This window comes from Aethalodelphis obliquidens, unplaced genomic scaffold, assembly GCF_003676395.1.
Source record: "Aethalodelphis obliquidens isolate GAN/ISIS:26980383/991018 unplaced genomic scaffold, ASM367639v1 scaffold40, whole genome shotgun sequence".
In the NCBI taxonomy this organism is placed as follows: Eukaryota; Metazoa; Chordata; class Mammalia; order Artiodactyla; family Delphinidae; genus Aethalodelphis; species Aethalodelphis obliquidens.
In genome coordinates, this window is record NW_020837984.1 from 13,908,386 (window position 1) to 13,923,159 (window position 14,774).

General features: G+C 46.1%; 1 protein-coding gene across 4 annotated transcripts in view; it reads left to right on the forward strand.

Moving 5' to 3' along the window:
* The window catches only part of ANTXR1 (ANTXR cell adhesion molecule 1), a 246,335-nt gene that overhangs the window by 181,139 nt on the left and 50,422 nt on the right, over window positions 1-14,774 (forward strand). For all 4 annotated transcript variants that reach the window (XM_027131885.1, XM_027131886.1, XM_027131888.1 and 1 more), the window contains exon 17: window positions 9,919-9,999. In XM_027131885.1, the coding sequence (XP_026987686.1) occupies window positions 9,919-9,999 (81 nt within the window). The remainder of the gene's footprint in view (window positions 1-9,918; window positions 10,000-14,774) is intronic.

The following is a 14,774-nucleotide window of genomic DNA, read 5'->3' on the forward strand; positions in this document are numbered from 1 at the left end:
TGCTGGGTCTCAAAGTGTGGTGCCTGGACCAGCAGCATCAGCATCCCCCAGGAACTCGTTAGAAATGAACATTCTCAGGCCCCAACCCAGATCTACCAAATAGGCAGCTTTGGGGGTTGGGCCCAGTGACCTGGGTTTTAGCAAGCCCAGTTAATCAGCTGTCACCCAAGGTTCCAGCCAGCCTTCCAGAGGAAGCTCCCTGAGGGCAGGAACTGTGGTGCGTGGCAAAGCGGCCACAATCACGCCTCAGAGATTTGTCGAGAGTCTCAGCCAGGAGACCTTGTTAGTTTTCACACGGGCCTATGGTTCCCACAAACAGAGCTGCTGGATTAATGTTCAGTGGTTGGATAACTGAGTGTCAAAGAATCACCAGAAAAGCCAGATGGCAAAAACCTGTGATGCTGGTGGGCTTGCTACGCGTCAGTAGGACTCCCTCGTTAGGACAGGAAGAAGTGTGAATGCCCCTCCTGCTGCTGGGGCAGCTCACACCGAGGCTTACTTAGCACACTCTTGTACCACAGCTCTTTTGTGTAACTGCTCCTGTTTATGAGTCTTCCCTCCACCAGATTTGACCCCCCGGAGGCACCAATTATGCTTAACTCATCTTTGAATCACCATAAACAGCAGTGTACCTGGCACGGAGTAGGGATTCCACCATCTCTTGTTAAAGAGACACGCAGGACGTAATTATGAAACAACTCCCAGAGCATCAAGCCAGATAGACTTTCTCCTGTGACCCACACAAATCACTTAGGTACTCTCGATCCAAAGAAGGTGACGTTCTTCTTGCCATATCTTTGAGGAAAGGAGAGCAAAAGAGGTCCTCTTATGTGTATCTGGACAGGTGGGCGAGGGAAGGGTGAGAACAAGGAAGTTTGAGAGTAGAAGCACAGAAAGGAATTCCAAAGTCATAATGTACACTGTTTGTCCAGAAAAAGAACGGACTTGCTACCAGAACTTCAGCCTTCACACTGTTTAACCCAGTGCATGGTCCACGATGAGCCACATTCTAGCCACAATGTCTATACACATTCACTAAGCCTTGGGCAAAACATTCAGCCTCATGCTGTGCCGTAAACTCTGCTTCCCTTTCCTGAACCCTCTCACCGGATTTGTCACAGTCCTGGCAGGAAACAGAAGGCACCCTCAGGAGGGTTGAAATCACACAGATCAGGGAAGGGTTAAGAGAGTGGGGACTACTCTTCATTGCATAGCAATGGTGAGGCACCCAGGGAGAGAGCTGTTACATCCCTAGGCCTGAAGAGCAAGGAGGCGAGAGGGGGTCACTGGAACCAGTGAAAGCTGCAGCTCCAGAGAAGAGGCCACCCAGAAGAGCTGTGGCCACAGAGAGGGTCAGCCATCTAAATCTGCCCTGTTCCGTGTTTTTATATGGCCCACAAGTTAAGAATGGCTTTTTGTATTTTTCAATGATTATCTCAGCACCTACATAATAGCCTGGAGTTTGCCTCTTGACCTACAAAGCCTAAGATATTTACCCTTTGGCCCTGTACAGAAAATGTTTGCAGACCCCGGCCCTATAAGAATGCAGTCACCCATTCCTCCACGCATGTTATGCGTGTTGAGTCATTTAATCCTCACAACAACACTGTGAGGTATGATCTCCATTTTACAGATGAAGAAACTGAAGCATAGAGAGGTGTCAGTCACTTGCCCGAGGACACACAAATGGCAGCTCGAATTCAAATCAGGCAATCTGACTTGAGTCTAGGGATTTCCCTGGCAGTCCAGTGGTTAGGACTCCATGCTTCCACTTCAGGGGGCGCAGGTTCGACCCCTGGTCAGAGAACTAAGATCCTGCAAGTGGCAGGGCATGGCCAATAAATAGATACATAAATAAATAAATAAATAAGAATGCAGCCACCAATGAAGGCAGGGCATAAAGAAAGAAAGAAAGAAAGAATTTTTAAAAAGAATGCAGCCACCAACGAAGGCAGGGCTCAGGGAGGGAGCAGAAGGAACAAGTGCCGACCTGCCCCTCATCTTGCCCTCTTACCTCCTTCTTCTTTAAATTGAAGTTTAGCTGATTTACAATGTTGTGTCAGTTTCTGCTGTACAGCAAAGTGATTCTATTATGCATATATATATTCTTTTTCCGATTCTTTTCTCTGATAGGTTATTACAGAATATTGAGGATAGTTCCCTGTGCTGTACAGCAGATCCTTGTTGGTTATCTATTTTATATATAGTAGTGTGTATCTGTTAATCCCAAACTATGAATTTATCCCTGCCCCCCTCCACCTTTCCCCTTTGGTAACCATAACTTCGTTGTCTATGTTTGTGGGTCTATTTCTGTTTTGTAAATAAGTTCATCTGTATCATTTTTTTTTTAGATTCCACATATAAGCGATATCTTATGATATTTGTCTTTCTCTGGCTGATTTCGCTTAGTATGATAATCTCTAGGTCCATCCATGTTGCTGCAAATGGCATTATTTCATTCTTTCTCATGGCTGAGGAAGATTCCATGGTATATATGTACCACGTCTTTATCCATTCATCTGTCAACTCTCGTCTCCCTCTGATGCCACCTGTTGGCCACACCAGAGGGAAGCTAGATGATGCCATCTGTAGAGGTCAGGCTTCCAAGGCATGGAGCAAGGAAGGCAGAGAAACACAGAGAGTGGATAGCGGCAGGCAGCTCATGGAGGATAACCTGCCCCACTATAAACAGGGAGAACGCCTCCATCCAGTGCAAAACTTTCAGGAGGTACTGGGAAGAGTCCTGGTTCCCCAATGAAGGTGGTCAGAATCATATACACCTTTAAACAGGTTGCATTTGACTCGCTTTTTCGTGCATTTCAGGAAATAGATTTGAGGAGCAGAGAAGCAGGGAAGCACATTGCCTAAGCACATCCCGCAGGAACTCACTGAGAGAAAGAGTCCGCAATGGGCTGCTCCCCGCCGTTGCCCAGGCTAATTTAAGGCACTGACCACACTGACCACACTTCACCCTTTCCTCATTCCAGGCTCATGATCAAGAAATTTTCCGATATTTGGCCTGACTTTTTCTTTGCTCAGTTTTCACCCCCTGGCTTTACAGCAATCCCGTGCTTCTCGTTAAATTGGGACTGACCGTTTCAGGCGAGTTAAGTAATGCCCAGATGTATGACCACCAGAAAGATTAAAACCAGGACTGTTTTCAGGTTTGCTGGAAGGCTTGCGGCCTTCAGAGAAATGAGTTTTCTCCTTTTCCAGTAGCTCTTCCATGTGACTGGCAATGACAGAAATGACAGCTGAAGGACCAAAGCCAGAACCTGGCTGGCACGGCGGACCGGCCTGTGCTGTTGCAGTGCCGGGGAGCGGGTGGTGTTCTGTTCATTTTCTTTAAGGTGAACCTGTCATCCCTGGCCTTAAGCACCTCAGCCTTGTAATCAAGCGGCATTCAGTGGTGAAACGGTTCTGAATGAAGCTATATGTAGCCTAGTAAGACACACCGAAGCCTTAAATGCTGTCAGATGTGCCGTTGATGGTCAACAGACTTTTTTTGTCCCTCCCCGGCTACTTTTTAGAATGGTTCCAACCATTGTTTAAACAGAGACCAAAAGAAAATAGAGAAAAAAAATTAACCATGGGTGATTGTGTGTACGTGTGTGTGTGTGTAAGGAAAGTTTCCAACTTACGCATTAATTTATTTCATTTAAAGGGAAGCATGGGTCACAATATTTACCATATATTTTAAGGTGTAAAAAAATGTGTTCGTCTCTAACAGCCCTCTAAGTTGAACTACCCTCAAAATTCTCAACCTCTGACTAACTTCCAAACAGCTGAGGCAGACAAACCAGAAGAGAAGACACAGCTGCTGCCTGGCCCTCCATCACCCCCAAAAAAAAGAAAGAAAGAAGAAACCCAGCCACAAAGCCCATGCACTAAGATGCTTTGAGTGCTGGGCCTCACAGACCTCCCCGGCACAGTCTTCTTGTTTAGGAAGAAACAAAAGCGAGCATTGCCATAGGACCTCCAGTTTGCCAGCCTTTGTGGTATGAAAAGTATTGATTGTCTGAGGCCGAGGTAGAGTTTGGGAGCCTGGAATTGGTCCATTTCTCATGTTATAGTCAAAGTGTGTCAATTTCATATGAAAGAAAGGTATACGTAAATGTCAGCTAATGCACTCTGGTGGAGGGTTCCCAGGATGGTAGGAAATCTTTGAGCTTCACAGAAGCATTTCTCTTCGGGAGTGAGGACCAGCGTCTTGACATGCACCTTGAAGAGAGACGCATGCATTCGGGACACTCAGATCTGAGAGAAATAGTGGAGTCAACTCAAAGTCTCCCCCCAGGGGCTTCCCTGGTGGCGCAGTGGTTGGGAGTCCGCCTGCCAATGCAGGGGACGCGGGTTCGTGCCCCGGTCCCGGGGGGATCCCACGTGCCGCGGAGCGGCTGGGCCCGTGGGCCATGGCCACTGAGCCTGCGCGTCCGGAGCCTGTGCTCCGCGGCGAGAGAGGCCACAGCAGTGAGAGGCCCACGTACCGCAAAAAAAAAAAAAAAAAAAAGGCTCCCCCCAGGAGGAGTGGGTAAAGCCCAGGGACTGCTTGGAAGAATCCCCTGAGGCTCTTGTGGCCCTAAAGGGATGTTATTAATAAGCCCAGTAGCTACAGTCTTGAAATGATGGGCTTTTTGCCTCCTCTCAGAAAATTAAACATAGGGGCCTTTGCTGTGCCCTTCTGTTTGACTTTTGAGAGTTATGTTTATCGTCTTCTTGGTTATAAACACTCTTATTCTAAAGCTTACTTCAGCTCTTCTTGCATTAAAAGCTACCTGGCATAGGAGTAGAAAGAGGTATAGGATGGGTAGATTACCAAGATCATTTTCTGTGCCACACAGAATGGGGACTTCGGGTTCATTTGTGGGACATTCCGAGCTCAGAACACTGAAGGTACAACCAGAACTATCTGGTCTCACCTTGGCCAGGACAACTCATGATAGCAGCTCACCTGCATGAAGGGCTAACCTGGGTGAAGCATGTACCACAAGTCGGGCACAGTCCCAAGGGCCTTTCCTGCACTCACTCCTTCATTTCTCACCACCACCCTCAAAATTAGAAACTGCTACTACTCCTGTTTTACAAATGGCAAAATCAAGGCACAGAGAGGTTAGGTAACTTGCCTAAATTCACACTGCTAATAAGATGTCCCTTGGTTTATTTTATTAATAGCAAAGCATCCCTTCCAGCTAGCCATGAAATCTGTTATTAATCAAGTAGTAGAAAGGACTGGGAGCCTGGAGGTGAAAGACCAGTCAGGAAACTATTCTCAGGATGAGTGACAGATGATGAGGGCCTAGCCAAGGCAGTAGCCGTGGAGACAGTGGGACAGGGCTGGACAGGAAGAGGTGACAGGGGGGCTGTGACAGAGAGAACATTCGAGAGACGTGGTCGAAGCTGGATATGAAGGGGTGGCAGAGGGAGAGGAGGTGAGAATGATTCTCTGGTGTCCGCCTTGTCCGTCTGGATGTCAGTGGTGCCGTGGACCAAGGCGGGGTATGCAAAAAGCGGAGCAGGTTGGGGAAAAATTGTTCAGTATGTGATGTCTGGTTTTTTTATACCTGTGATACGTTTACATTACAACTAAGATTCGGTGGGTATTTGGATCTGGAGCTCAAGAGAGGACTAAGCTGAAGTAAGAATGTGTGAGCCATGGGCAGACAGGTGGAAGTTTGACCCATGGGACCCGGTGAGAGTAGTCAAAGTGAGCATTCAGGGCTTCCCTGGTGGCGCAGTGGTTGCGAGTCCGCCTGCCGATGCAGGGGACGCGGGTTCGTGCCCCGGTCCGGGAGGGTCCCACATGCCGCGGAGCGGCTGGGCCCGTGAGCCATGGCCGCTGAGCCTGCGCATCCGGAGCCTGTGCTCTGCAGCGGGAGAGGCCACAGCAGTGAGAGGCCCGTGTACCACAAAAAAAAAAAAAAAAAGTGAGCATTCAGCGTGGGGGTGAGACTAGAAGAGGGGGGACAGCAAGGGGACACCACCACATCGTGTGTAAGCAGAGGGGAGGAGCAGAAGAGGCTGAAAAGGATCATGAGAGTTATAGGAAGGAGAAGATAAAGCCAAGGGATAGTGAGGAAAGGAGAGGCCCAGAGCCTCTGATCGCTCTAAAGAATCAAGTAAAATGAGGCCACAGGTGGCCAAGGCATTTGGTAGCCGGGATGCTGTGGGCAGCCTTAGCGAAGCAGCTTTGGTGGAGTGTTGGGGTCATCAAACACTGTCACAGAAGCCAGACGGAAAGGGGGGAATGGAGTTGTAGGAGCACCAAATGAAGGACGGGTAGATCCATGCTTGCAAAGTTCAAATTATTGGATTCTTACGTCCGCATTACATTCATTTCCATCTTTCTACAGAGACTCCCAGTTTTTCATTTTAATGACTTTACCCCATCGTTGATAAGATTGAATGAATACCTTCTATGAGACGAGAATCTTACTTCAATATCTAGCTGTAAGCCTTTTAACAAATCTATAGGGTAGACAGTATCATTATCTCTTTTTTTAAAGATGAGTAAGGTAAGGCTTAAGGACAATGAAACAGCTTGTCCGAGGCTGCAGCAGAGCTGGTGAGGGGAAGCCTCAGAATACAAACAGTCTGAATCCAGTCGTTTTGTGCTGAAATATCACTCTATGATCTGTTGCCTCCAAGAAACACAGCCCTTTCTCCTGGTGTTACACATCTAGGTGGTTTCTGCCCCTTTGCCCTGCATGGCGCTTTAGATTTCTGCTGAGTTAATTAATACACTTCCTCAACAGCTACTTTTTCTTTCAGCCCCATCTCATTGCTCCTCATCTGTCAGGGAGTTGAGTGATCAGTGCACAGAACACTGAGGGTGGGATGATTTACGAAGCCAAATACCTGGAGTTGCCCCAAAAAAAGCGAAAGAAAAAGAAAAAGAGGCATTCTTCCAGGAAATCCACCTGGTTGTATCCTGAAATATAAATGCTTATCCCAAAGAACCTTAAAGGAAAACATTTAGCTGATGCTTGAAATGGTTTAATGCAGAAAACCATGCTGAACCCAGCAGCGGTCCTTCCAGCATTCTGAAGTCATTTCAAAATATTTTTAGAGGTTTTTGTAAATACTTGGCCAAGAGAGATGAGAAACATGACACTTAGCAAGACAAAGTTGAGTCCACAAGAACTCGAGCAACAGAGTTGATAAAGGTTCAAAAGCACATTTTTTGTATCTAAATAAAACCCGCCAGAAAATAATCTCAAAACACCAAGTCTTCGAGGTGTCATTCTTAAATGGATGCTGCCACTACGAATGCTTTGTGGCAGGGAACTTGAAGTTTCTAGACTCTCTCAGCCTTTCAGCATTATCCTTCAAAGACCTCTTCCAGATCAGTGTTTTCAAACATGCCCGATTGAGACCCCAACAGGAAATACATGTTGGCCCAGTATATGCTTATGCGTGCACAAGTGTGCATTCACTTCACACACTCCTCATACACACACCCATGCATACTTATCCTCACCATTTGCCCTTAACTCAAATATTTTCTTTCCTATTTTATTTTCTTTGTTAAAAATTCTGGTCCTAATAACACAAAATTTTTTCATGAGGGCTTGAAGAGTCGCAATCCACAGTTTAGAAACCCTGCTCTAAAGGATCTGCACAGGCAAGAACCTGCAATTGGTATAAGAGAAAGTATACGAGCTTTGCACAGGGAACTATATTCAATATCCTGTGATAAACCATAATGGAAAAGAATATTTAAAAAAAAAGAATATATATATATATATATATGTATGTATAACTGAATCACTTTGCTGTACAGTAGAAATTAACACAACGTTGTAAATCAACTACACTTCAATTAAAAAAATAATCAATGCAATTAAAAAATATATTTTAAGAAAGAAAGTTTATGAGCTTTGGAATTAGACAGACATGGAGTGGGGTCCAATCACACCTCTCCAGTTTACACACTGTGTGCCTTTGGGCAAGTTAGTTGAGCTCTCTGATTCCCTCTCCATAACCCTTTGGAATTGCTGGGAGAATGAAAGGAGCAGACACATAGAAAAGCACCTAGCCCAGCACTTAGTAGCACTGAATGCATTCATTCGTCCAACAAATATTCACTGAGCACCAGAAGCTGTCCTAAGGGCTGGGCATATAGCAGTTAACGAAACCAGTGGCACCTCTGCTTTCGTGGAGTTCACATTCCAGATGGCAGAGACAGACACTAAGCAAATAGACTACGTCAGGGAGTGATAAGGGCTGTATTGGTTTCATACTGTTGCTATAACAAATTACCACTAACTTAGTGGCTTAAAACCACACAAATTTATTATCTTATAGTTCTGGAGCTCAGAAGCCCAAAATGGGTCACACTGGGCTAAAACCAAGGTGAAGCCAGGGCTTCATTCCTGCTGGAGGCCCTAGAAGAGACTCCATCTCCATGTCTTACCCAGATTCCAGAAGCTGCCCACACTCATTGGCTTATGGCCCCGTCTCCTCCCCAAAGCCAACAACAGTGGGTTGAATCCTTCTCACATGGGATCACATTCACTCTGCTTCTGTCGCGCCATCTCCTTCTCTGACTCTGACCCTCCTACCTCCCTCTGTTAAAGACCCATATGGTTAGATTGGGTCCACCCGATGATCCAGAATCATGTCCCACCTCCAGATCCTTAACTTAATCACATCTGCAGAGCCCTTTTTGCAATGAAAGGGAACATATTCACAGGTTCTAGAGACTAGGATGTCATCCTTGGAGGTGGAGGGGAGCAGATTGTCCTGGTCACCACAAGAGTGATGAAGGGAAATAAGACAAAATAAAGGTGACTTCTGCCCATTGATGGAGTCACCAGCCAGGGTTAATAATAAGAGCAAAGCTGGGACTTCCCTGGTGGCGCAGTGGTTAAGAATCCGCCTGCCAGTGCAGGGGACACAGGTTCGATCCCTGGTCCGGGAAGATCCCACATGCCGTGGAGCAACTAAGCCCGTGCACCACAACTACTGAGCCTGCGGTCTAGAGCCCGCGAGCCACAACTACTGAGCCTACATGCCACAACTACTGAAGCCTGCACCCCTAGAGCCCGTGCTCTGCAACATGAGAAGCCCGTGCACCACAATGAAGAGTAGCCCCCGTTCTTGGCAACTAGAGAAAGCCTGCACGCAGCAACGAAGACCCAACGCAGCCAAAAAATTAAAAGACAGTAATAATAATAAGAGCAAAGCTAAATAAATGTCTCTTTTTTTCTGTTAGTGTTTGCAGTGGCAGAAGCCAGCCTCTGCTCAGCATGTCTAGGGAACTAGAACGTTAGACTGCCTTTGCCACATACTGTGAAAACTTTAGCACTCGTAGGCTGACTCCTTCCAGATTCAACCAATCACCTGCAACTCCAAAGGGGGTTGTGATTTGTGGTGATCCGTGATCTTTGGTCATTTGTCTGTTGAGCCTGGGATTCCAGAGCCCATCGTAGGGACAGCCATGGATCTGTGCCCCAGGGGCCTTTCATTGGTCTCACCCTGTCCATGCTTCTATTTAGTCACTTCCTGCTTGAATCTGTCCTCATTGTTTCATTTGTAAACTCTGGACACTAAGTGGGAAGAAAAAACTTTAGTGCAAGTTGAAAAGATTGACTTGCGGTGTGAGGAGTTGCCTGGGAATATGATGAGGGCAAAAGCGGAGAGCCTGAATGAATCCTCCGTGTCTGCAGATCTGAGGCTGCACTGAAGTCGCAGATGTCTCCTGCACGAGCATCAGGGTCCTCTGGGATGTGTCTCTCCTCCTCCTCCATTCCTGAGGCCCACATCTGAACTTAGGGACTACAGAGTCACATCCTATGGCAACTGCACTGCCGGTGAAGTGTGGTTCACATGACTTAAGAAGCATGGAAGTTTCTGCCTGTCGGTGCTGGCCCCTGGTCTGGTTTCAGATGTAATCTTGGTGCATTTGTTTTATTTCAGGGAAAACTTGATGCCCTGTGGGTCCTGCTAAGGAAAGGCTACGATCGTGTGTCCGTGATGCGTCCACAGCCAGGAGACACGGTAGGATGCATTAACGGGGTCGCACACATGCGTTCTTTTTGCTCTCTCTCTCTCTCTCTCTCTCTGACTGTTGAGCCAGAATAACTCCAGATATAGGAATCCAGCTGTGATTTCATGTTGTGACAAATGAGACACTACTTTTCAAAACTTGGGTTTTTACAAGACCTTGAGTTTCGCCTTGCTTTTCTGAAAAGGATTTTGGCAGAAATAGCTTCGCTTTAATGTCCTAGGACTTGGGCTTCTGAGTTTACAGGTACAGTGTGTGAATAAGGCAGGACTGGCTCTTACTCAGGTAGCTCCAGGGGAGAGGCCTGCTGCTTCTCAGCCACACTGGCCAGTGGCGACAAGCAGGACGCCAGGGCCACAGGATGAAGCGACGGAATAGGGGCCACAGAAAACTCCCCCACCTTCCAGCAGGCACTGGGCCCAGCTGGTCCAGGATCACGGGAGGACCTTCCACCCTGGCGAGGGTTTGCCCTGAAACTGTCAGGGCCAAGCTCAGATGTCTCAACTAGAAGGAGACAGAAAGGGAGGAGGCATCAGAGGCCTTAGAAACCATCTAGCCAAAATCCTCATTTTGTAAGTGAGGAAACAGAGGACAAGACAAGCTGAATATTGTGTTCTGTTCAGATAGTAACAATGCTGGAAACAACCTCAGTTCTGCTGTAATCACACCATGGCTATGTCTTCCGGGAAGAGTTGTCTCTCTTTCATAAAATCTACAGAGCAAAGCTGGGGACCAAATTCTCCCTCAACTACCCGCGACCTGCATCTTGCATCCGCTGCTCTGGGAATCAAGCACATGAACCCCAAAGCAAAATCAAGGTGTCTAATTTGGGGCTCCTTTCAAACCAGGTAGAGGTGGGTTTGAATCTTGCTTCCTTCCTGCCTGGAAAACTCCAGGCCAGTCACTTGATCTCTCTGAACTTCATGTTTATAAAGTAGTTGGTAATAACTACTTCACAGTGTGGCTGGTTGGAGAAGGTACTATTTGTAAAGCATGTGGCCTGACGTTTGAACACCTGGTAATGCTTAGTCAGGGCAAATATTATTAGGATTATTTACTTTGTGCTTTTCTACTGTCTGTGAAGGGTTGATGCAAAAATTCAAACTATATGCAATTGATGTGTGTCAGATATACCCACATCTTTACCCCGCCCACTCTGCAACACGGCACAACTGATAAAACACGAGAGCAGAGCCAGTTAGGCAGGCCCCCCTTCCTTTGCACCTGTTGACAGGTGACAATGGGTGGCTTGTGGCTGAGGGGATTTGGTCTAAAGTTTCACAGCCTGTGCAGGCTGCAGCCAATTAGCTATTCCTGCTCCAGTTTGTGGCAGGGACAACAGGCAAGAATGACATTTAAAAAAATCCCAGGGCTTCCCTGGTGGCGCAGTGGTTGGGGGTCCAGCTGCCGATGCAGGGGACGTGGGTTCGTGCCCCGGTCCGGGAAGATCCCACATGCCGCGGAGCGGCTGGGCCCGTGAGCCACGGCCGCTGAGCCTGCGCGTCCGGAGCCTGTGCTCCGCAACGGGAGAGGCCACAACAGTGAGAAGCCCGCGTACCGGAAAAAAAAAAAAAAATCCCAGGCCATATAAATGCTGGGCCAGCTTGGCCCTCATGACACATGGAATTTGTATTTTGTCTGTGCACGTCAACAAACACATTGCCATAGCAGATTTGAAAGTACAAATTCTACAGCTAACAGAAATGAGCCTAGGTCATTAACTTTGTACTCAGGGTGGTATTTGGCCTTATAAGTTATACATACGGTTTCTGTGGAAAATTAAGAATTTTTTTTAGCCTGCATGAGACTCATCTAACAGATTACAAAAAAAAAAAAAAAATAGGATACCCAAACTCGGGTTCAGCAGTACTATTTTTTGTGATAGAACATGCTAGTCCAGTGAACAAACCCACTCTTCTCAGAGCAACTGAAAATCACCACTCAGATTTGTTAACATTCCACTCTCTGCTGACCAGTTCGGCAGAAACAAATTTCTAAACTGGGTCAAGCAGAGGAGGGAGTGTAGGAAAGAGGAAGGATAGAGAGAAATATTATGGTATAGAAGATAGAGGAACCCAAACTGTTTGAGGGCAAAAGGCTGATGGGATAAATCCAACAACAATGAAATGAAAATGGATGGAATTTCTTCTAGTGAATCACACCTAGATTGAATGTATTATTTACTAATTCTGAATGAAAGTTTGTACTTCACACTTGAAGATGTCTTGTGTGCTTTTGAGAAATACGATTCCTCCTTGAATTTTCATTTTCCAATCACACCAAATAATAGGTGCGAAGGACAGGCGGGCTGAGAATTAGGATACATTTGACTGTATTCTCAGCAGTGTTGCAAGTTATGATTGTTCAGCCTGCTTTTAAATGGGCTTTCTGTATAGAAATCCTGCTAAAATGTTTAAGACACATGCGAGAATAGTTGCAGAGAACTGTGTCCTGGTAGTCATGGTGATGGCCACAGACATCTAGACGTACACATGGAGTTACACAAGAAAGGTCACAGATTAGATAGGAACAGAAATTCACAGCTTCCTCATGGCAACTCAGGAAAGAATTCCAGGAGTAGAGAAGACTATACTGTAGCTTATTATTACATGCTTACTCTGTATTATTTTGCATAATCTTAGGAGACTCGCTACAGACCTGACTTCCTTGCACGGGGATGGCTCTGTAAGAATTCTTCAGCACTGATTTATGGGGCTGACCACATTTTCCATAGACTCAGAATGACTGCATCCAGGCATGTGCTCGTGAACACGAGTCACAGGTTCTGAATTTTTCCTTTAAAACAAAAACAAAACCAAACATCACCTAATTACATTCTCGTTCTGATTTGTTTCAAACATGTGTTGACCTCACAGGAACCTGGCAATTCTTCCTTCTCAGTTCCTGTCTGCTCCTGCTTCCCCCAGTGAACCCACCCCAGCCCTAGAGAGGCAGACACGGGCTCACCAGTAGAGCCTTTGAGGCTGCTGGAAAAGCTGAGAGCTTCCAGCCTCCACCGCAGAGCAGAGGGCTCCAGGAGGCCTGAGCCCAGAGCCACATCCTTCCCTGGAATTGGTGCCCACCTCCTGGGAGCTGTCCAAGCCCAGGGTCAGGGAAAACATGAATGGGATGACAGCAGGAGACATGAATGCTTTCTGTCCACCACCACCCATCTTCTTCTTTCTGCCTGGGGTGGGCTCACAGTCCTATTGTTCGTTGGAGCCCACCAAGAGATCCTGAGCAAACATAAAAAAGAAAGTACCAGAAGAAACCACTTAAAAAGCAAACCAGCAACACATCCGATCCTAAAATTTAAAGACTTCACTAAGCATATGGTATCCTTTGCTTAAACCAGCCCCCGGCTTCCAGTATATAGCCACCGTTGTGCTCTTGCTAAAACACGGATCTCAGTGTAACATCCCAAGGCTTCAGACTGGCCAAGACTAGGAAGGAGACCCAAATCCTTAGCTTGATTTAGAAAGGCTTCCCTTATCATTTCATCTGCTACTACCTCCAGGTTCCCCCATCACTCCAAATAGCTTTCCAGCCACCTAGAATTGCTCACCATTCCCTGAACATGCCAGCATCTTCTGTGTCTCTGCGCCTTTGCATATTCTAGTTTCTCTGCTTGGAATGTCTTTCCCATCATCTCTACCTAGTGAACTGTCACCTTGGTAAGATTGTTCATTGTTCCCGTAGTATCCCTGTAAACACAAGAAGTTGCTGTCCAGACCCGGGCTTTAAAGGGGGCGTTGCCAAAGCAGGGCATATTCACAGAGACTTACCAAGAAAGGCTGGAAATTAGAACCTGTATCCCATGAGCATTTTCCAGGACGCTCCCCAAGGCTTCCTACACACCAGGGCCACTCTGACCTTAGAAAGTTTGCTCACCATTCAAGGAGAAATGGCAGAAGGAATTAGGAATGTTCAGTCTGAGGAAGAGTTAAAGGACCCTGAGAGCTTTTTCACTTGGTCATTTCTTGGTCATCACATTATGCACCCCTTTTATAAACTATTTTTAATCACTTAACCATGTTTGAGGAATAATCTTTCTATGCCATTCATATCGTTATATATCATTTTAATGGCTGTGTCATATTCCTTTGTCAATCTGTGACGTAATATTTCGGCCTATCTTCTCTTTTTGGATATTTATTTCCAAGTGTTTATTTTTATAAATGAGGCTGTAATCGGTATGCTTGTTGCCAAATCATTGTGCACACTCATGAATGTTCCCTTAGGATTAGGAAGGCAGCTATCTGCTGGATCGAACAACATGAGAAATTTTAGAGCTTTGGTAACGAGGCCAGATTGGCCTCATTATTCATTATTGCCTGAAACACTGTGTGAATTAACCCTAGAGTCAGCATCAATGAAAAACCCATCTCCCATTAACATTACTAAAGTTAGCTATTTGATAGGTGCTAATTTAATTTATAGGTGCTAATTTAATTTGCATTTTCTGTTATTGAAGTGAAACATCTTTTTCAAATATTTATTTTCCCTTTTGTCAATTGCCTATATATGCCCTCAGCCCATTTTTCTACTGTATATTTTAGCATTGATTTTTTATTTATTTTTATTTATTTTTTGGTCGCTCCAAGTCTTAGTTGCGGCATGCTAACTCTTAGTTGCAGCATGCATGTGGGATCTAGTTCCCTGGCCAGGGATTGAACCTGCGTCCCCTGCATTGGAAGGCAGATTCTTAACTGCTGCACCACCAGGCAAGTCCCTAGCATTGATTTTTATATGGCCATTTGCTTAACTC